General features: G+C 54.4%; 2 protein-coding genes across 2 annotated transcripts in view; both read right to left on the bottom strand.

Moving 5' to 3' along the window:
- ADAM33 (ADAM metallopeptidase domain 33) overlaps window positions 1-1,234 on the bottom strand; it is a 30,759-nt gene extending 29,525 nt beyond the window's left edge. The window contains exon 1 of the mRNA XM_041427615.1: window positions 1,144-1,234. Within this exon, the coding sequence (XP_041283549.1) occupies window positions 1,144-1,234 (91 nt within the window). The remainder of the gene's footprint in view (window positions 1-1,143) is intronic.
- Window positions 1,235-7,561: 6,327 nt separating this feature from the next.
- Window positions 7,562-22,883, bottom strand: part of ALMS1 (ALMS1 centrosome and basal body associated protein) — a 38,973-nt gene continuing 23,651 nt past the window's right edge. Inside the window, exons 10-18 of the mRNA XM_041427613.1 lie at window positions 21,639-21,753; window positions 20,631-20,795; window positions 20,212-20,289; window positions 19,733-19,918; window positions 16,296-16,534; window positions 15,554-15,818; window positions 15,257-15,320; window positions 13,046-13,145; window positions 7,562-7,973 (exon numbers count right to left, since the gene is read on the bottom strand). Of these exons, the coding sequence (XP_041283547.1) occupies window positions 7,929-7,973; window positions 13,046-13,145; window positions 15,257-15,320; window positions 15,554-15,818; window positions 16,296-16,534; window positions 19,733-19,918; window positions 20,212-20,289; window positions 20,631-20,795; window positions 21,639-21,753 (1,257 nt within the window). The 3' untranslated portion in view covers window positions 7,562-7,928. The remainder of the gene's footprint in view (window positions 7,974-13,045; window positions 13,146-15,256; window positions 15,321-15,553; window positions 15,819-16,295; window positions 16,535-19,732; window positions 19,919-20,211; window positions 20,290-20,630; window positions 20,796-21,638; window positions 21,754-22,883) is intronic.

Genomic DNA, 22,883 nt, shown 5'->3' with positions numbered 1-22,883 from the left:
CCGGCCCCGCGGGGGGAGCCCCAGCAGGACCCCCAGGAGGGCGAGGCGCAGCCCCCAGCCCTTGGCCGAGCCCCGGCGGGGCCCGGGGGGGCCCGGCCCGGCCATGCCGCCGCTCCCGGGCTGTCACCGCCCCGACTCGGCGCCTCCGGCCCGACCTCCTCCTCTTTATGCCGTCGGGTCCCTCCCCCGCCGCGGAGCCCCGAGCGCGGCCGGCCCGGCCGGGGGGCGGCGGGGAGGGGGCGGCTTTGTTCGCCCTTATTTATTGCTGTGTTTCTTGGCCCGGCCCGGCCGCTTAATGAGAACCAGACCCGCGGCTCGGCGGCTCCCAGGCTTCCCCCGCCTGCCGCGGCTCCATCCATCATCCATCAGCCTTCATTCATTTCCCCCTCTCTCCTCCTGAGGAAAGCCCACAGGCTGTCTGCACAAGGAGATGGAGGAAAAGTGATTAAAGCAATTAAAGAACTCCACGTATCCCACCCCAGAGACACCTCTGTGATCCTCAATCTGCTTCACAGTTGTTGTTATTGTTAATATTCGTGATATTGATTATTAACATCACTATTTTATATTAATATAAATGCTATTAATAAAAAGTTGAATGCTATTAATAAAAATGCTATTGATTGTAGAATCACAGAATGGTTTGAGTGGAAGGGACCTCACAGCTCACCCAGTGTCACCCCTGCCATGGACAGGGACACCTCCCACTGTCCCAGGTGCTCCAGCCTGGCCTGGGACACTGCCAGGGATGGATGTCATTGACATCATCATCATCAGAGCAGGACAGCGCGTGTGGGGATGAGGGAACGCTCACTTCCCTTCCTGCACACACTCCCAGCCCCTGGGGGTGCCTCCCTGGGGCCAGCCAACTCTCCCTGCCACATTCAGGGCAAGGGTTCATCAATAGTTATTAAAACCCCAGTAGCAATATTGATTAGCAGCAGTAATTAAAGCTTTGCAAATGATTTTACCATGGAAACGGGAAGAGCTTCCAGGCCCCCTACCCAGAGCGCTCCAGGGACCTGTGGCCCAAGGTGACATCCGGGGACAAGAAGGCACAGGGGACTTTCCTGGAGTTTCCTGGCACAAAGGGACAGAGCAGAGCCGTGGCAGCAGAGTCAGAGCCCTGCTGGCACCACACACCTTGGGGCCCTGTGAGGGGTCCTCGGGTGCACCCTGCAGCTGCAAACATCTGGATGGAGGTGAGGGCTTCCCCAGCACCCACGAGCCCCATTGGGCCCAGCCTCCCCAGCAGGGTCAGTGGCACTGAGCTGCCCCTCCTGCCACCAGGAGCCCTCCCCAGGCACCTTAGAGAACCTTTCGGGAGAAATTCCTCCCTGGGAGGGGCTGAGGCCCTGGCACAGGTTCCCAGAGCAGCTGTGGCTGCCCCTGGCTGCCTGGCAGTGCCCCAGGCCAGGCTGGACACTGGGGCTGGAGCACCTGGGACAGTGGGAGGTGTCCCTGCCATGGCAGGGTGGCACTGGGTGGGATTCCATGGAGTTCTGCCTTTCCTGGGCCACTCTGCACAGCCCCAGGTCCCCCTGAAGCTTCAACCCACCCTGCAGGTCCTGCCAGCTCCTGGAGAGGACACACGAGAGGACAAATGCTCCAAAATCCATCCCTGCCAAGAGGGAAGAATGGCCACTGAGGGAAGAGTGGTCTGCCACTGTGGAAGAGTGGTGGGAACCTGAGGGCACAGCTGGGGATCAGGAGCCTGGCACAGAGAGGGACAGACCCCAGGAGACAAACAGGGACAGATCCCAGGGCAGAGACCAGGATAGAGACCAGGGTACAAAGGGGACAGATCTCAGGGCACAGAGCAGGACACATCCCAGGGCACAGACAGGACACATCCCAGGGCACAGACAGGACACATCCCAGGGCACAGACAGGCCCGGTGTCCCCAGCAGAGCGTGGCCTCGCTGCTCCTCCATAGCATGGGACATTTCTCCTCACGGCCCTCCCCTCAGCCGGGCAGGAGTGCCTCTGCTCCCCCCGGGACTGTCAGCAGGCTGTGGGACGGGCCCTGCCCGGGCTGGGAGCAGCAGCTGGGGCTGCAGCAGTTAGAAAAGGCCTTTTTGTGGGCAGGAGCAGGCGCTGGCCCTGTCCCCTGCCACCAGCACGGCCGGCAGCTGCACCAGCCCGGGAGAGGGGAGTGAGGCCAGGGCAGCACGAGGGGAGTGCTGGGGTCACCCAGAGCTGGGGTCACCCAGAGCCTGGTGTCACCCAGAGCCTGGTGTCACCCAGAGCCCAGGGTCACCAGAGCTGGGGTCACGCAGAGCCCAGGGTCACCCAAAGCCTGGTGTCACCCAGAGCCCAGGGTCACCCAGAGCCCAGGGTCACCCAGAGCTGGGTCACACAAAGCCTGGTGTCACCCAGAGCTGGGCTCACCCAAAGCCTGGTGTCAGCCAGAGCTTGGGTCACCCAAAGCCCAGGGTCACCCAAAGCCTGGTGTCACCCAAAGCCTGGTGTCACCAGAGCCCGGGGTCACGCAGAGCCCAGGGTCACCCAGAGCCCAAGGTCACCCAGAGCCCAGGGTCACCAGAGCTGGGGTCACGCAGAGCCCAGGGTCACCCAAAGCCTGGTGTCACCCAAAGCCTGGTGTCACCCAAAGCCTGGTGAGACAGGAGAGGGGGCTCTGGCTGCAGGCTGCTCCCCCTCCCAGGCACTCCCTGTCCCCAGCCATGGACACAGGCACAGGAGGTGACCCCGGGCAGCCACAGCCTGGGGCTTCCTCAGCTCAAATTCCAGCACCCCTAACCTGGCACAGGTCCCTCTGCAAGGGACACCCTCAGGGGTAACAGTCCCAGAATCAGGGCATTGTTGGGGTGGGAAAAGCTCCAGGATCACAAAGTCCCAGCTCTGCCCAATCCCTACCTTGTCACCAGCCCAGAGCTCTGAGTGCCACCTCCAGGCCTTCCCTGGACACTTCCAGGGATGAGGACTCCACCATTGCCCTGGGCAGCCCCTTCCCAAGCACCCATTCCTGGAGGAAATTTGCCCAATATCCAACCAACACCCCCTGGCCCAGCCTGAGGCCGTTCCCTCTGCTCCTGTCCCTGTTCCCTGGAGCAGAGCCCGACCCCCCGGCTGTCCCCTCCTGGCAGGAGCTGTGCAGAGCCACAAGGGCCCCCTGAGCCTCCTGTGCTCCAGGCTGAGCCCCTTCCCCGCTCCTCAGCAATTCTCCAGCCCCTTCCCAGCTCCTCAGGGATTCTCCAGCCCCTTCCCAGCTCCTCAGGGATTCTCCAGCCCCTTCCCAGCTCCTCAGGGATTCTCCAGCCCCTTCCCAGCTCTGTTCCTGCCCGGGCCACATGTCCCTTCTCCAGTCAAACATCTCATACAATCCCTGGCAGAGCCAGATGGAGACTCCCCAGAGCAGATGTGCCACCAGTGCCATCGCAGGGACAGCTCACAGAGATGTCACAGAACTCCTCAGCCGTGCCCCCTCCTCGGTCACTCCCAGGGGCTCTTCCCTGGCCGGAGGAAGGTCGGGGCTGGCTGCTCAGTGGGTGAGTCAGGAGGGGAGGCCGGAGCCAGCCAGGACAATTCATGGGATGTTCTGAACCCATCTCAGCTGGGGGAGCAGCACAGCCTGGGGAGAAGAGCTTGGAATGCCTCCGGCACTGGGAAGTTGGAAGGAGCCTTTGTTGAAGCAACAGGGCAGCAGCACGTGGGCACACGAATAAAATTGGATTTGAAAACCCCCTTCTCCCCAGGAAGGCCCTCACAAGTGTCCTCATCCCCCTGGAATCTGAGCTCCTTCCAGCAGCATTAATCAGCGTGGCTCCCATTTGTCACGCCGAGGTCTCTCACCCTCCCACAGGGTCCAATTTGGCCGGGAGAATTCACTTTATCTGCTGATGTAGGGAGAAAAATATTACTAAAAGCTTGACTTTGAAACCTTGCTCGTGTGAAAGAGTCGGGCCTTTCCCATTTCCAGCCAGATTCCTGCCCCAGGCTGAACTCCTGCCCCGGCCCAGCGCTGACTTCAGCTGGCCCCAAGAGCAGTCACAGGCTCACAGAGGCAGCACAAAGGAAACAATATTTTAAAATCTGCTTCACTGGATTAAAGTGGGATCTGCACTAATGAACAGCCAGTCAGGAAGTCATGTCTTCCTCAGGGAATTGTTTCAGGAAAAGTGAATTATGATCCAGGATGCATTCATGGAAAAAATGAGATGGACTTTGGGGAGGGCTGACACAAAGCCCATAATCCATCTAATTTCAGGTGCCAGTGCAGGGAGTGGGCCTGCATGGGGTGGCAGGTCCCTGGCAATCCAAACCATCCTGGAATTCTGGAAGAGGTTTCCTCACCTGCTTTGGCAGAAATCCTTCATCTTCTCCTCTCCAAAGCCTTCCCGTGGTGCTCTCAGTGACAAAACTGGGAGAAGTCCCCAGCAGGCACCCACGCTGGACAGGCCATGTCCAGGCAGAGGGACAGCAACGGTGACCACAGACCTGGGCAATTCCTTCTCCAAGGAAATCGGGTACATGAGCTATGTTTCACATCAGCACTGCCATGCATTGCCATGGAAACCCTTCCAGAGCCCAGCAGTGACAGAGCGTGTCCCAGACACCACCCCAGCCCCTGCTGGAGAGGGGTTCTCCATGGCAGGGGTTCAGAAACACCCACACCTGCTGGAGAGGGGTTCAGAAACACCCACACCTGCTGGAAAGGGGTTCCCAAAACACCCAAACCTCCTGGAGAGGGGGTTCAGAAACACCCAAACCTGCTGGAAAGGGGTTGTCCATGGGAGGGGCTCAGAAACACCCACACCTGGTGGAAAGGGATTCCCAAAACACCCACACCTGCTGGAAAGGGGTTCCCAAAACACCCACACCTGCTGGAGAGGGGTTCAGAAACACCCAAACCTCCTGGAGAGGGGCTCAGAAACACCCACACCTGCTGGAGAGGGGTTCAGAAATACCCAAACCAGCTGGAGAGGGGTTCAGAAACACCCAAACCTGCTGGAGAGGGGTTCAGAAACACCCACACCTGCTGGAAAGGGGTTCCCAAAACACCCACACCTGGTGGAAAGGGGTTCAGAAACATCCAAACCTGCTGGAGAAGGGTTCAGAAACACCCAAACCTGCTGGAAAGGGGTTGTCCATGGGAGGGGCTCAGAAACACCCACACCTGGTGGAAAGGGATTCCCAAAACACCCACACCTGCTGGAGAGGGGTTCAGAAACACCCAAACCTCCTGGAGAGGGGCTCAGAAACACCCAAACCTGCTGGAGAGGGGTTCAGAAATACCCAAACCAGCTGGAGAGGGGTTCAGAAACACCCAAAACCTGCTGGAAAGGGGTTGTCCATGGGAGGGGCTCAGAAACACCCACACCTGCTGGAAAGGGGTTCCCAAAACACCCACACCTGCTGGAAAGGGGTTCCCAAAACACCCACACCTGCTGGAGAGGAGTTCAGAAACACCCAAACCTGCTGGAGAGGGGTTCAGAAACACCCAAACCTCCTGGAGAGGGGCTCTCCATGGGAAGGACCCCACAAACCCCCACAGGGCTGCCCCCCCCAGAGAGGAGGGTCAGGACTGATTCCCTCGGGATGGAATTTACAGCACAAAGAAGAATGAATGGAAATGGTCACAAAGGAAGAAATGGAAGGTGCTTCTGAAGGGGGAAAGAGCCTCTCATTTTGAAATAAAGCACATTTCAAAGCATAACGTGGATTTTTACACCTCTTTTCCATTTCCTCCTTTTCCATCTCATCCAGGAGGTTTCCCAGCTGCAGGTCAGGCTGTGGACACACATCTGTCCTACACAGCAATCCCTGGGGGGTGCTGCTGATCAAAGGACAATTCTGAATAACTGAAAACACAAATCTGCTCCGACAGTGCTGAAAAAAACCAGTCCTGCCCTAATTCCTCTTCCAGAGCTCTACGGAATTTACCCTAAAAGTCTCTGTGTACAGTAGATTTGGAGGGGATGACTCCACTCTGGAACCAGCACAAGACAAGCACAATTTCCTGAGTGTTTGGAAAGCAGTTTGCTGGAAGCAGTGCAAATGTCAACAGCCTCCTTCCCCAGAGCTGCAGACTGGGAGCTCTGCATGCACAGGAGCTGCACCCACCTGAGGGCAGGGAAGGGCCCTGGAGCAGGGCAGGGGAGCATCCCCACGGACACAGCAGGGCAGGATGCATGGGAACACCCCCCCAGCAGCTCTGGGGGGAAATTTCATCACCCAAAGGTTTGTCCAGTCCTGGAGAGCCCATCCTTGGAGGGATTTCACAGCCCTGTGGATGTGGCTCTCGGGGACACGGCTCAGGGGTGGCCCTGGCAGTGCTGGGGGAACACGGGGCTTGATCTCAGAGGGATTTGGAGCAGCAAGGCCCTCCAGCTCCCTTCGTCTCCTCACTGAAGCTCAAAAGCACAAATAAGCAGCTGAGTGGCCTTGAGCGAGCTCCAAGTGAGGCAGGAGCTCGTTAGGGCTCCAGCACCCCCAGCCTCTTCTCCCAGGGAACAAATCTGTCCTGTGTGTCCCAGAATCCATCAGAGCTCAGCCCAGCACGCTCAGCACCTTCTCCTTCACACAAAGCTCATTTCCAGCCCCAGAACAAAATTCCAGAGGCAAGGCAACAATTCCACCCCACCTGATCCCAAGGCAGTGGAAGGAGCAAATTGCAGCTCAAGGCCAGGTTGGACAGGGCAGGGGCTGGCACTGGATGCCTTCAACCCAAAGCAGGCTGATGCTGTGATAAACAGGTAAAACTGGATTTGGGGAGGGGGGAAGGTCTGAGAAGAGGAGCCACAGTCCGAGCTGATTTACCCCAGCCATGGGGTGGTGTTATTTGGAACCTGCACTTTAACTTCCACTACTGAGACCACACCAGATCAGGGAATCCAGAATGGTTTGGGTTGGAAGGGACCTTAAATCCCACCCAGTGCCACCCCTGCAACGGCAGGGACACCTCGCACTGTCCCAGGTGAATCCAGCCTGGCCTTGGGCACTGCCAGGGATCCAGGGCAGCCACAGCTGCTCTGGGAATTCCAGCCCAGCCCCTGCCCACCCTCCCGGGCAGGAATTCCTTGCCAAGATCCCAGCCCAATCTGCCCTTTGCCAGTGGGAGCCATTCCCTGTGTGCTGTCCCTGCAGGCCTTGTCCCCAGTCCCTGGAGCCCCTTCAGGGTCTCTCCAGACCCTTCCACCTCCAGCAGTGCCCAGCCCTCCCAGCACAGGGCGTTCCCTCCCAGCTGTTTCTGAGCTGAATTGCCACAAACATCTGAGGCAGAGAACATAGGAAGCCACAGCTCACACCCACTCTGTTTTCCTCAGATGTCTTTTCCTGTTTATCCATCCTATGAACTGCTCAGTGATGATCAGATGAAACTGAGACTTGAGCATTTCATAAACCTCCTCTCTCCCCTGCATCTTTTCAGTGATGCTGGCCCAGGGCACAGCCAGGGACCCTGGCAGGACTAACCATCTGGAAAAGGGGAGTCTCCCAGGAAAGGCCTGAAAGCTCCACCACCACCAGAGGTGTCTCTGCTCAGCCCCTCCTGGTCTCTCACAAACGCAGCTGCAGCAGTTATTACAACTCAGCTGTTTTATTGAAGTACAAAACATAACAAGTGACTTTTCTACATTGAGACAGGAATTAAAAAAATAAAAAAAAATCCTCGTTAAAACCCAGTGAAAATAAATATATAAAACTGCTATTCCAATCAGGGAGTTATAAATACATTATGAAGCAAGTTTTTCCAGTCTCTGTTTCCTCTGGAAGTGCCTAACACCACTATAAAAGCCCACCTATTTACTGAAAACCCTGACACTCCCCCAGATCCCTGATTCTTATGTAGGGCAGGATCAATGAGCACAGAAGTGACCCAGAGCACCAAGTGAGGCTGCAGAAGCATTTACTGCCTTCTCCCTGTCCCAGCTGCTGTGTGCTCAGCCCAGCCTGGCCGAGGTGCTCCGTCAGCTCCAGGACACCTTCTTCCCCAGGACACGGCTGGTGATCTTCTGAGGGAGAAACAGAGGGACACAAGGCAGTTAGTGCAGTGAAAACTGAAAATGCTGAGCACAGGTTCTCTGCACAGATGGCTATGGAACCCCAGAGGGCTTTGGCTGGAAGGGCCCTTCAAGCCCACCCAGTGCCACCCCTGAGGGCAGGGACACCTCCCCCTGATCCAGGTGGCCCCAAGCCCCATCCAGCCTGGCCTCAAGGAGCAATAAGCGGCACAAAATGGGAATTTAAACTGTCAGGATGAACTGCCGGCTCAGCAGCTGCCCCGTGAGAACAGCAGGATCCCCCTGTGCAGGCTGGCACCGGGATATTCCCATGGGGAATGGTCAGGAGCAGGCCAGAGACTGTCCCCGGCACTGGCTGAGCTGTTCCCAGGCAGGATCCTGAGCAGAAGCTCCTGGAGCTGTGTGTGCCCAGCTGGGGGGGCTCAGGAGAGCCCTCCGCAGGGCCCAGGCAGGGTGGGGGCACAGACAGCGCTCTGCCCCAGCAGCAGGGGAGGAACCAGGGCTCCCCGGGCAGGGATGAGCCGGGGGAGCAGAGGGAGACCGGCACAGCCCTGAGGGCAACACGGGCAAGGCCAAAACCCTGCCCGGAGAGAGCTGGGACCCCCTGGAGTGCGTGCTAAAGAGCAACAGGGACAGCACACAACTGCTGGTGTGACCGGCACCCACAGGGCTGCACCCACAGGGCTGCACCCACAGGGGCTGCCAGGACCCTTCCAGGGCCTGCACCCACAGGGCTGCACCCACAGGGGCTGCCAGCACCCTTCCAGGGCCTGCACCCACAGGGGCTGCCAGCACCCTTCCAGGGCCTGCACCCACAGGGGCTGACAGCACCCTTCCAGGGCCTGAAACCCACAGGCTGTACCCACAGGGGCTCACCCACAGGGCTGCACCCACAGGGCCTGCCAGGACCCTTCCAGCCCAGATTCCAGAACGCTCCCCCAGGAGGAGTGAGTGATTCCAGAAGGTTCCCCCAGAGTGATTCCAGAACATTCCCCAGAGTGAGTGATTCCAGAACGTTCCTCCAGAGTGGGTGAATCCAGAACATTCCCCCTGCAGGAGGGATTCCAGGACATTCCCCCACAGTGAGTGATATCAGAAGGTTCCCCAGCAGGAGTGGGTGATTCCAGAACGTTCTCCAGCAGGAGTGGGTGATTCCAGAACGTTCCCCACAGGAGTAGGTGATTCCAGAACGTTCCCCAGCAGGAGTGGGTGATCCCAGAACGTTCCCCACAGGAGTGGGTGAATCCAGAACATTCCCCCTGCAGGAGGGATTCCAGGACATTCCCCCACAGTGAGTGATATCAGAAGGTTCCCCAGCAGGAGTGGGTGATTCCAGAACGTTCTCCAGCAGGAGTGGGTGATTCCAGAACGTTCCCCACAGGAGTAGGTGATTCCAGAACGTTCCCCAGCAGGAGTGGGTGATCCCAGAACGTTCCCCACAGGAGTGGGTGAATCCAGAACATTCCCCCTGCAGGAGGGATTCCAGAACATTCCCCCACAGTGACTGATATCAGAACGTTCCCCACAGGAGTGGGTGATTCCAGGACGTTCCCCACAGGAGTAGGTGATTCCAGGACGTTCACCACAGGAGTAGGTGATTCCAGAAGGTTCCCCAGGGCCTCCCGGCGCAGCCCAGAGCTGCTGCTCTCCCTGAGCGAGGGCAGTGACACCCTGGGCTGTGCCTGCCTCGGGCAGGCATTCCCAAACCCACAGAAATAAAGGTTCCTCAGGGCTGGGCTCGGGCCTCGCGGGACAGAGGGGAGCCAGCCAGGACCTGCTGCTCCCTTCCAGCTTTCTCCAATTCACCGGGATCACAAACTCGCTCCCCCTTGTGGAAGAGCCTCAGTAATGGAACCAATCTGGATCTGATAAACTCAGAAATTTCATTTCTGCTTCACTGGGGCTGAAAGTTCTGATTGCTGCTGCCATCAGATCAGAATCTGTTCTCACTACAGAGTGCAAAATTCCAGGGCACTCCCTGTCCCCTGATCTGACTGGGATGATTTTATGCTCTGTTTGAAATTAAAGCACAAAAGCAAAGGGCTGCTGGGACAGAGCATCAGCCCAGATCCACGTGCACCCTGTGATAAAAATAACTCTGCTATCTTAATGAAGAGAAGCACTGAACAATTTCACAGATTAAGCATGTCCATGCACTCCAGCCCAGGGATTTTTATGGGTCTAGTTCTAGGTGGGACCATATTGTTTCCCCCTCCACTCAGTGCCAACAAAACTCCTTATTTTTCCCTTTTCCCCTCAGTGAGCTGCCCCAAACTGTCACAGAAATGCCTTGAGACCAGCCCTGAGAGCCCCTCACCTCCCAGAACCCTGCAGGGACATTTGCACTCTGCTGTACAAAAGGGAAGCAGATTTTGTTCATATACATATTCATTAATTTGGGGTATTATTTTGAGTCAAATGAACTCAGCTGCATCTCATCCCTCAGCCTGGACACTGAGATTGTTCCTCCCTGGCAGTGTCTGGGCCAGGCTGGGCACTGGGGTTTGCAGAGCCTGAGACAGTGGGAGATGTCCCACTGGGATGGCATCCATTCATTCATTCACTGCTTCCCCTCCCTGGCAGTGTCCCAGGCCAGGCTGGGCACTGGGGTTTGCAGAGCCTGAGACAGTGGGAGATGTCCCACTGGGATGGCATCCATTCATTCATTCACTGCTTCCTTGCCCACATTTTAATCACACCCTGTGAGCCCTCAAAGCCTTGGGGAAGGGGCTGGAGAATTGCTGAGGAGCTGGGAAGGGGCTGGAGAATTGCTGAGGAGCTGGGAAGGGGCTCAGCCTGGAGCACAGGAGGCTCAGGGGGCCCTTGTGGCTCTGCACAGCTCCTGCCAGGAGGGGACAGCCGGGGGGTCGGGCTCTGCTCCAGGGAACAGGGACAGGAGCAGAGGGAACGGCCTCAGGGGAGCCTCAGGGTGGGCATCAGCAGGAATTTCCCCATGGAAAGGGGGGTCAGGCACTGGAAGTGCCCAGGGAGGTTTGGAGTGCCATCCCTGTGGCCCTTGGGGACAGGGGCACTGGTGGCCCTGGCAGAGCTGGGATGGTTGGACTGGACAGGCTCAGAGGGATTTTCCATCCCGAGTGACTCCATGGCTCTGATTTTTGGGACAGGCCCTGTGGTGGTCAGGGAGCACAGGGGCTGTGCCCAGCCCCACCCAGAGCTGTGCCTGCCTCTGCCATGTTTTCCCTGGAGAAATGCCAGGGAGCTGCTCCCTGCGGGCTCAGGGGACTCCTCAGGGCCAGCAGCTGCAGCTCTGCCCCTCTGCTCCACACCAGCCCTGGCACAGACCCCCGGAGCAGCCGGGGGCACAGGGGGTCCTTGAATGCCCATCCCACACCTCATGGAGCTCCTGGAGCAGCTCCTTCCTGCCCCCAAAGCTCTGTCTCATTTTTGGAGCCATTCCACAAAACCTGTGGTTGATTTTTCAGGCACAATGAGCCTCACTCAGAAGCTGGTGCTCTCAGGCCATCCTCACCAAGCCATTCCCTGATTTACAGCAGCTTTTCTGCACCAGCAGGGAGAACTAAAGCACCAGAATTATTCACTGCCATGAATCATCACCTCCCTTCCAATCAAACCCATATTTATGTACAAAAGTTCTGATCCTATTTCCTCCCTGCTTCCAGCCCACTCTGCCACTCCAAGTCAGTGACTGCCAGAACTCATTAATTCCTCAATCTTTACTGTACCAGCATCTGGAATTCTCAGACCAGGGAAAAAAAATGTCCTGAAAATACCCTGCCCAAGTATAGCAACAAATTAAAGTCTTTCTAGTGGTAAATTCCCCAAATTAGAGTAGGAAGATGTTTTGCAGAATACACTACAAGTGCTGACTTCCAAAATCCAATGACTTGCTGCTCCCAACAAACAGCCAAGCCTATTACTCCAGCTCTGGAATACTCCAGGAAAGGAGCTGTTCCAGCCAGGAGTTTAACACTACAACTGAAGTGCAAGTTTAAGAGACAGAGTTTAAAGAAAAGGCCAGTTTTAGTTTCAGTGCTGAAACTAAACAGGGACACTGGTTTATCCCACAGCTTCCCAAACAGGGGTCCTGGCTGAGCAGGGCCAGTGCTGGGCAAACAGAAATTGTTGGAACCCTCAGAGGTAACCTGCCACCAGGACTGCAAGCTTTAGACTGGGTATAAATATATTATATATATTATAAAAAAAAGCCTTCTAAAATCTGGCCTCGTAGTACTGTGAGATAATAATTGCAATAGAGAGAATCAGTTAGCAAGACAATCTATTCTTGTGAGAAGACAGCTCACACGTGTGGAGAGGAAAATCCTACCCCTGAGGAACATTCACTCCCCAGGAGACAAGAATGTGAACAGACCTAGAAACAGAAAGGATTGATGGACATGGACACTAGCCATTCCCAGCCAGTGAGCTGAGCTTGAATGAACTGCTGAGCAGCTACATTCAGACATGGTGCCTTCTGATAACCATAGAAATATAATAAAACATATATTTATATAATATAGATTATATGTTATATATATAATATATAATAGATTATATTACTATGTATTATATATAATTATATAAATATATATATTGAATAGCTTATATTTCTATTATATATTTATATACATATATACTGAAATACATTTCTATCAAAAGACATATTTATTATATATATAGATATAATATCTATAATATAAATATATAAAATAAATATATGAAAATATATATAACATGTTTTATTATATATATTATATAATAAAATATGAGCTATGTGAACAGAAATTTGGCTATTCTGCATGAACAAGTGTCTTTGTCCATCTCCACTGCAACCAGGGGGCACTCCCAGCTTTGTAGGGCTGAGCCCAGAGGGACCAGGGGCACTCCCAGCTTTGTAGGGCTGAGCCCAGAGGGTGCTGCACTCCCAGCTTTGTAGGGCTGAGCCCAGAGGGGCCAGGGGCACTCCAAGCTTTGTAGGGCTGAGCCCAGAGGGTGCTGCACTCCCAGCTTTGTAGGGCTGAGCCCAGAGGGACCAGGGGCACTCCCAGCTTTGTAGGGCTGAGCCCAGAGGGTGCTGCACTCACAGTTTTGTAGAGCTGAGCCCTCAGGCGGTAGGAGCTGTACTCCTGCTTCCTCTGCTCCTCCTCCCTCTTCCTCCTCACCTCGGGGAGCTGCTCGTATATCCTAAAGGGAGAGGGAAGGCAAAAACAGAGATCTGAAACTGCCTGATACTAAAAACCACAGCTGCTGTACACAGAGAGAAATATTATAAAAGAAAAGCCCTACAAAATATGGTTTAGGTTCTGCTACTTCAGCTAAACTAGTAGCTAGCTTGTAAGTTCTGATGTGAAAAAATTACAATGAGAATCAAGTTTGCATAACAACTTATTCTTGTAAAGAAAAAAGTAATAACAAAAGATCTATCCTATGAGAACCTACAAATAAAAAATGTAAACACCTGAAGAAAAAAAGCATTAACACACATACACACACACACAAGCACTTTCTAACCAATATATTGGTTACTAACCAGTTAGAGTCAAACATGTCTTTGAAAACTGTATGAATATGAGCTTTATTTATTTATACATTTATACTATTTACTATATTTATACATTTATATTTACTTTGTTTATTTAATATGAGCTTTATTCTTCCTGCATGAAGAAACTGAGTCCCATCTGCTTTACTGCAACACACACCCTCTGCTTTATCCCCACATCCCTAAGGGCTGCTGCCCAAGCACATCCCTGACAAAAGCATTTGCAGTTTGCTGGTGTCCCACTGTGGAGTCCCCAGCAGCACTGGGCCTGGGAATTCCTGCCCCTGGGACACCTCTCCTGTCCCTGGGACACCTCTCCTGACCCTGGGACACCTCTCCTGCCCCAGCAGTGCCTCTCCTGCCCCTGGGACACCTCTCCTTCCCCTGGGACATCTCTCCTGCCCCTGCAGTGCCTCTCCTGCCCCTGGCACACCTCTCCTGACCCTGGGACACCTCTCCTTCCCCTGGCACACCTCTCCTGCCCCTGGAACACCTCTCCTGCCCCTGGCACACCTCTCCTTCCCCTGGAACACCTCTCCTGCCCCTGGAACACCTCTCCTGCCCCTGGGATGCCTCTCCCACCCCAGCACCTCCTCAGAGCAGCCCCTGTAGCTCTGCCCTGCCGTGGTGACCCAGCTGGAGCTCAGTGTCCCCCGTGTCCCCAGCCCAGGACACTCCCATGTCCCTCCAGCCATGGCAGGAGTTCAGCACAGCAATCACCTCACTGAAGCTTTTCAGGCATTTCCAAAATTCCAGTGCTTTCAGTAGTGTTGCCCTGCTTTGCCTTCTCCTGTGCTGATGCTTCCCCAAGTTTTCCTTCAATCCTGCAATGGTTTGGTTTGGAAGGACCTCAAAGCCCATCCAGTGCCACCCCTGCCATGGGCAGGGACACCTTCCCCAGACACCCTAAGAACACTCTTAAATGCTAAAAATCATTAAAATGTATCATGAAAATCATTAAAGTCACTAAAAATCATCAAGGGGATTGTTTTATGTATTGTGTATTGCAGCAGGTGTTTGGTGGAATCCCAGAGAAACCGAGGCTGGCAGAAACCTCCGGAGGCCACCAAGCTCCTGCTCAAAGCAGGGTTAATGCCAAGGCTGGACCAGGCTGCTCAGGCCTCATCCCACCAACCTGTGATTATTTCCAGGAACTCAGGCTCTGCTGGTCCTGGCCCAGCACTTCCCATCCCATTCACAGCAAAATTCAGCTGCAGTGAACTCCCTTTTTTTACTGTTCCTTCCCACACCCCCTCTGCAGCACAGCTCTTCCAAAGGGTAAATCCATGGCAGTGTGCTGGGCACTCAGGGATGAATTACTGCAGTCAAAAATAACACAAACCCTACCCAAGGTGCTTTTTCCAAGGGTAAAAGTCTCTGTATTCCCTTGGGGTGATTATTTCTATAGAAAGCCTCTTCCTTTGGGGGAATGGTGCCTCGCTGCTGCCCCAATTACCCACTTTGTTAATTTGTGTCCCCCAGCCCATTCCCTCTCCACGTGGGACCAAGTTTGCTGTGGATGGCTGACACTGCAGCAGAATCCTCAGCTTTAGCTACAGGAATCACTTTTCCAAAATGATTTTGTTTCTTGGAACTTCTAAGCAGGACATTTCTCCCTCTGATAAGGCACCTGCATTTTTCACTGAAAAAGCTGAATTATTTGCACACTCAGTTCTTTGACTGCAGAAAGGATTCAAAGCTCTTCCCTAGCCAGGGCACTGATCCACCTGAAATAAAATTCCCTGGACTTTACCTTTTAGACCTTTGAAACATCTCACGCTTGGGAATTGCTCTTCTTTTTTCTCTCATCAAGAAACCTGAACAGAAAATTTTGAGATAAGGGAACGATGAACGAGTTTGTTACAGCAACAACGTGAGTCCTTTGTAAGTTTTATAGAAGTTCTTACAAAAAACTCTTTGTAAGATCTTACAGACAACAGGGTTAAGTAACTGTAACAGCTTTAGGAGAAATACCTAGTAAATAAATACACCCTGCAGCGTAATGTGGAGTTCATGAAACCAAAGAATTCAAAGCAGAGCCCTGAAGTACCTCGGTTGGACAGCAGGTGATTTGCAGTCCTGCAGTCCTTCCTCCTCCCTGCAGGCTGCAGCAGCTGCTGGGGTGGCAGCAGTCTTTCCCCCTGGGGTGGCAGCAGTCTTTCCCCCTGGGGTGGCAGCAGTCTGTCCCCCTGGGGTGGCAGCAGTTTCTCCCTCTGGGATGTGTGCAGCCTCCTCTCCTCGCGGAGCAGCCGCAGGTGCTGCAGGCGCTGCCCCGAGCGCGAGATGAAATCGGGGCGGTGCAGGGCCAGGGCCTCCTGAGGGGACACAAACAGACCCTGCCTGGCCAAGCTGGGGCTGGCAGCTGCAGGGGAGACCCAGAACATCCACCACGAACCCCAGAGCATGGGAAAAAATCCCCTGACAATATTGGGTGCAATATAAAACTCCTGTCCTTACGGCTGGGTAGGTGCTCGGAGGCCAGCAGCCTCTGAGCCTCTGGTTTAACAATGTGGAAATAAACTGGCCAGAAAGGAAAAAAAACCCAAAATAATAATAATAAAAACTCATTTTGATCTCATACTATGTACACCTCAGTACTGTTTCTGCATGGAAACAAGTGTGGTGGGACATTCTGTCAGCTACATCCCCCTGGTTCCTGAAGCCAAGGGGTTTAATCCCTGTAACACCAGACCTGGTCAAATACTGGGGAAACAACTTAAACATCCTGGGGAAAGCCAGACTGCCATGAGCATGTGGAGGGCCCAGCAGTGCCTGGCCCAGCGTGGCCTCACCTGCAGCGTGAGCTTGCCCAGGGGCTGCCCCAGACCCCTGCCAGCCCCCGTGGCTGTCGCGGCTCCCTGGCCCAGGCTGGGCTGCTCCTCCCAGTTCCTCTCCCGCAGGGGCTCTCTCCAGGGCTTTGTGCTGCTCCAGGGCTCAAACCAGGCTGGCCCAGGGCCAGGAGTGGCACTGCACTGGTTTTCCTTCCTCGACTCACATTCCAAGCCCTCTGCTGGGACGAGCCACGGAGTCCCTGTTAGAAGAACACAGAAGAGAAAGAAGATTTGAGGCAATTCCTGTGCCTGTTGTCCATCCCAATCCATGGTCATTCCTGCAGGAATGAGGGGACACAGCCAGGAGAGGTGATGCCAGCTGACCCAAGGGGCATCCCAGATCACAGACAGGAGACAGAGCTGAGGGAAGAGGAAGGGGAGCACTTGGAATGATGGTGCTTTGACCTCCCAAGTTACATCAGGCACAGTGGAGCTCTCCTGGGGATGGGAAAGTGGGCAAGGGCTTTCCAGGATCCCTCCAGTGCCTACAGGGGGTTCCAAGGAGGCACAGAGGGACCTGGGACAAGGGGAAATGGTCTGAAGCTGAAGGAGGGCAGGTTTACACCAGATATGGGGAAGGACCCTGGGAGGGTGGGTAGGGGCTGGGCTGGAATTCCCAGAGCAGCTGTGGCTGCCCCTGGATCCCTGGCAGTGCCCAAGGGCAGCCTGGGACAGTGGGAGGTGTCCCTGCCATGGCAGGGGTGGCATTGGGTGGGATTTCCCACCCAACCCATTCCAGGATTCTTCAAGTGGAGAATGAATTCCCTGTCTGGCTGTGTTTGTGTGGCTTTTCCTTTCCCTTCTATCCTGTCTCTATCCCAATCCAGTGGTTTCCCCACTCTCACCCTCCCATCCTGTCCCACGTCCCTCAGAAGGGAAGGGCCAGGGGGCTCAGGTGCAGCTGGGGTTAGGGCACAGCAGTGCCCAGGTTTGCAGCTAAACCCAGCCAGTGCCAGCACTGCAGCAACCCCTCACTGCAGCTGAATTCAGGGGAATTTCTGTGGGAAAAACCTTGGGCAGGCTCAAGAGAATTCCTTCCCTAGCAAGCCTTTATCAAACACCACTTTTGAAAAGCCCAGAACTGTTCACTTTCCATGTTTCCCTCAATGGAAAGAACAGTTATTTACCAGCAATCACACGTTTTTAAGGAGCCTTTCTGCTGGGCTAAGCCCTGTGGCTCTTCATCCGTGTTTTGGAAGATCATATGCTTTCCATCTCCCAAATGCTCAACGTGTCTCCAGGAATTGAGTTACTCACAGTTTACACACACAATGATGTGAATGCATCAGCTGGGATTCTGAGCAGATATTCTGAAATTTCTAAATTAAACCCTTATGAGAGAGAATGATCAGTCCCCACAACAACAACAGTGATGAGTAAGGGAAATATTTTTAAACATTTAATTGTGACGTTGTGAAGAGTGGCAGGAATTTAAGAGACAAAAAAAAAAAAAAAAAAGGGAAAAAAAAAGAAAACGTCAGGAGACTCCACCAGCAGCCTAAAAATACATCTCTCAAAAACAGTCAAGTTCTTCCCAATTTTCACCCAAGTACTCTGGAAAAATCTTCTGGGAAGCCTCAGGGCATGAGACATTAAGGACAAGTTGGTGACCAGCACTGAGAGTTTACCAGAACCCTTTGTATCTCAGAAACTCATGTTAAGCACCTCTCCACCTTGTCTGTTCCTCCCTAATGACTGCATTTCCTGCTGTAACAGCCCTGTCACGGCTGAACTGCCATCAGGAGTGAGCAGCAGCACCCCCGGCAGGGTTTTGTTGAGCCCTCCGGAGATCCCAGCAGGAGGAGGAGGATGCAGCAGGGTCAGCCCTGTGCAGAGCCATGAGCCTGCAGGGGAAGGGCAGGGGATGCCCTGGAGAGGTGACCTCAGGCTCGGGGCACTCCTCACAGCTCAGGGTGAGCAAGGAGGCTTCCCCCACGGTGCTCTGCAGCTCTGTGGGATGTATCCAGTTCTGTCCTGCCCACTGGCCTTCCCTACATGTTCTAGAGAGTTCTCCCTTCCCCGTTACCCCACTGGTTTGTGTAACCCTGCCCATCCACCCTGGCACCCCCCATTGTGTGGAATCCTCTGCCCTTTGCCCACCCCTGTGCCTCAGGTCACTGACCCCACCCCTGAACCTGTGCAGACCCCACGGTTTTGCTTTGTCCCTGATCCCTTCAGCGTGCTTTGGGATAAACCTTTGCTGGAATACATCATACAGGAACCCTTCCTGTCCTTGCTCTGCTGAGCTGTGGGGTGTGTGCATGCACTGGGAATGGCTGCTGCCATGGCCTGGCTCTGAGCAGCTGCTGCAGGAGGCACCTCAAAGGAGGCTGCAGCACCTCTACCACCCTGCAGCACCTCGGTCCCTTCCCTGTGCACCAGCCCTGTGCCCTCAGACCACTGGATCCCTGGCTCCCTGCTCCTGCATTCACAGCCTGGACCCTCCTTTGTGCTTGTCTCTGCCCCGGACCATTTCAGCACTGTCTGAAGTAAAGCACGTTGGAACTGGACCCTCCTGTGCTGTGTGTGTTGACACATGAGGTTAGGAATTAACTGAGGCTAGAAACCCATTCCAGATTTAGGATAAAGCACGTTGGAACTGGAGCCTCCCGTGCTGTGTGTGTGTTGACACATGAGGTTAGGAATTAACTGAGGCTAGAAACCCATTCCAGATTTAGGTGAAGTGTGCTGCTTTGACTTGTTTCATCTGTGTATTCATTTGCTGTACTTGTAAAAACCCTGTGCTTGCAAAAGCCTACAGCTCCCAAAACTGCCTCAAACAAGGTGGAAAGAATGTGAAATTCCGAGCTAGAAGAAAATAAGAGAGGCCCCTTGGACCTTAAAACAAGAAGCAAACCAAAACTAAAGCTACAGGAGATGGATGGACAACCAGAGAGCTCTCTGCACAAGAACTGATCAGAACTAACTGTGATCAATAAATATGCAAAAATCTGTTGTGAAACTTAATGCATATGCTACAGGTTAAGGGGCAAAAAGGAAGTTTAGACTTGAAGAGCACACAAAATTTAGAAATTATTCCCCTTGTACCCAGTGCTATAATAAACACTCCACCTTTCAACTATAATTAGCTGAAGATTTGTCTGTCCACACATCAGTGTGTGTGCTGTGCTCTCGTGGCTCCTGCCCCTTGGCACAGGGTGCTCTTGGGGCAGGTTGTGTCCACCACCACCACGGATTGTGACACAGCCCTGGCTGTCCCCACCCTGCCCCAGGTGTCCCCAACCCTGCCCCCAGCCCTGGCCTGGCTGTCCCCAGCCCTGCCCCAGGTGTCCCCAGCCCTGCCCTGGCTGTCCCCAGCCCTGCCCCAGGTGTCCCCAGCCCTGCCCTGGCTGTCCCCAGCCCTGCCCAGGTGTCCCCACCCTGCCCTGGGTGCTGACCTTGCTGGAAGTGCAGCCTGCTCCTCCTGGTCCGTGTGTCTGTCCGGAGCCTGCCCGGCTGTGCCCGGGGCTCCTGTCCCTGTCCCGGGGGCTCCCACAGCTGCTGGCCGCTCCTGGGCGTGGGGAAGGTCACCCCCACGTCCCGGGTGTTCTTCTTGGTGGCACTGCTGACGATCTCCAGGTCCCCTGGAACGGAAACCAAGCAGGGACGTCTCAGTCCCGGGGCCAGGGCAGGGAACGACCCCACTCCAGCCCAGAGTGAAGTGCCTCACCCACCTCCAGCAGTCAGGTGTCCCCAGCCCTGCCCTGGCTGTCCCCAGCCCTGCCCCAGGTGTCCCAGCCCTGCCCCGGGTGCTGACCTTGCTGGAAGTGCAGCCTGCTCCTCCTGGTCCGTGTGTCTGTCCGGAGCCTGCCCGGTTGTGCCCGGGGCTCCTGTCCCTGTCCCTGTCCCTGCCCCGGGGGCTCCCACAGCTGCTGGCCGCTCCTGGGCGTGGGGAAGGTCACCCCCACGTCCCGGGTGTTCTTCTTGGTGGCACTGCTGACGATCTCCAGGTCCCCTGGAATGGAAACCAAGCAGGGACGTCTCAGCCCCAGTGCCAGGGCAGGGAACGACCCCACTCCAGCCCAGAGTGAAGTGCCTCACCCACCTCCAGCAGTCCAGACCTTTTATATTCGTATTTTACACTTCCCCAAACCAAGGAGAGTTTCCAGTGGCTCGGGATTGTTACTGCGTGATAATCTGAGGGAAATTCAAACCAAATACCCCAAGCAAAATGTACATTTATCTGGGGGTGGGAATTCAACTGGAGTTAACTCTGCACTATGAAAATCCTTCCCTGATTCAATCTGCTTGCACACAAGCAGGAATAAATAAATAATTGCTGTATCTAATGAATACGTGTGTCTGTCCGGAGCCTGCCCGGTTGTGCCCGGGGCTCCTGTCCCTGTCCCTGTCCCTGCCCCGGGGGCTCCCACAGCTGCTGGCCGCTCCTGGGCGTGGGGAAGGTCACCCCCACGTCCCGGGTGTTCTTCTTGGTGGCACTGCTGACGATCTCCAGGTCCCCTGGAATGGAAACCAAGCAGGGACGTCTCAGCCCCAGTGCCAGGGCAGGGAACGACCCCACTCCAGCCCAGAGTGAAGTGCCTCACCCACCTCCAGCAGTCCAAACCTTTTATATTGGTATTTTACACTTCCCCAAACCAGTGGCTCGGGATTGTTACTGCGTGATAATCTGAGGGAAATTCAAACCAAATACCCCAAGCAAAATGTACATTTATCTGGGGTGGGAATTCAACTGGAGTTAACTCTGCACTATGAAAATCCTTCCCTGATTCAATCTGCTTGCACACAAGCAGGAATAAATAAATAATTGCTGTATCTAATGAATAAACCAAGGCCATTACTCAATGTGGTGATGGGGAGTTGGCGTGGAAATGAAAGCAATGAAGAAACTGCTAATTGCCACCAGAAAAAACCCAACTGCAGAACTGCACCAGGCCAGGAGCAGCTCGGGACTGAAATAGCACTGAACACCCAAAATATTCCCAGGAAGAACACGGAACACTGCAGTTGCCTTCTGAAATAGCATATGCCTACAAAACCCATTCTGGGAGGAACAGATGTCTTGGGGAAAAAAACAATAGATAAAAAAAGGCAGCTCACCTTTGCCATAGAAATAGAGCAGAAGCTGAGGTTGATAAACTTTACAAGTGAGAAAATTGGCTTTTAAAGCAGCCCAAGGATGGCAAATAAACAGGTCATGTTCACTGAACACATCACCCTTCCCTGACAGCATTTGGAGTGAATCTGGAGGGTGCTGCCTGCACAGACCCATCACCAGGAACTGGGGAGAAGGGGTTCCAAAGGCAGGAGCAGCCCAGGGAGGTGTGGGATTCAGGGCCTCACCTGCCTGGATGCCTTTGCTCAGCATCCGTGTCCGTCTCTTGTGGCTGAGGGCAGAGCTGGGCCCCCAGGAGCTGCTGCTGGCACAGGTGGAATCCGAGGAGAAGGGGATGGTGCTCTACAAAAACAGGCAAGGGAACAGGAGTTCCTGAAATTCCAACCCAAAAGAGCAGCAAACAGCATTTAAACAGAAGGAAGTCATTGCTTTTCCCCTGTTGCACCTCGGTTCTGCTGTTGTCAGTGCCGAGCCCAGGCTGATCTGTCCCACTGCTCTCACAAAAGCCAGCCCTGGCTCCACCCCGTGCACTTCCAGCAGCCCACTTTGGTACATTAGTGAAAAGCACGTTATTTACATGACAAAAACACATTATTTCTGTGGGAGCAGCTTGCTGGGATCAGTCAGGACAGCACTGGGCATCCTCCAGCCCACCTGGGGCTGCTCAGCTGAGGGGACAGCTCAGAGCCCCTTCCAGGCCTGGAGGGGCTCCAGGAGAGCTGCAGAGGGACTGGGGACAAGGGACAGAGGGACAGGGGATGGCTTCCACTGCCAGAGGGCAGGCATGGATGGGATACTGGGATTAGGAATTGCTCCCTGGGAGGGTGGGCAGGCAAAACCCTTTTGAAGCAGGGGAAGCTCCCTCACGCTGTGATCCTCACCACAGAGTCCTCCAGGTGGGAGAAATTCAACTGCACAAATCCAAGAAACAGGAGGGACAGGGGAGTCTCACACCTTCCTTCACACCAAGCCAGGTGTGAAAGCTGCAGGGCTGGACACAGCTTGCAGGTCACACATTAATTTCAATTAATAAAGCCATTAAAAGCAGGAAGGCTGTGCCAAGCCTTGGCTCTGTGGGCTTTATTAACACCAGTGAGCTGGCAGCACCTCCAGGCAGTGCCCACAGCTCCCCTGAGCTCCAGCTCTAATTACAGAGCTGCAATCAGGAACCTGGAGAAAATTACCTGGTGTCCTGTGAGTAACCCCCAGCACCAGCCACCACGGAAATGCAGAGGTCTGCTCTTCATTCCCTTTTACTGCAGCTCCATCACCCCAAACAAAACTCCAACACCAGGAGGAGGCCATTCTGGCTCTCATAAACCTGCTTTTCCTTAATTCCCTGTAACTGTCCCAGCCCCAGGAGATCCAGGAGAGGCACTCACAGATATGGATTTCCTTTCAGATAACAGAACATGTGAGCATTTGTATTGTGAACGTGTGAATGTGAATTATGTGCCCAGTAAAAACGTGTA

The sequence above is a fragment of the Onychostruthus taczanowskii genome, unplaced genomic scaffold (genome assembly GCF_017590055.1).
Source record: "Onychostruthus taczanowskii isolate IOZ18803 unplaced genomic scaffold, ASM1759005v1 scaffold117, whole genome shotgun sequence".
Classification (NCBI taxonomy): domain Eukaryota; kingdom Metazoa; phylum Chordata; class Aves; order Passeriformes; family Passeridae; genus Onychostruthus; species Onychostruthus taczanowskii.
The sequence above is the reverse complement of the archived record's forward strand: the minus strand, read 5'-3'. Positions and strand labels throughout refer to the sequence as shown.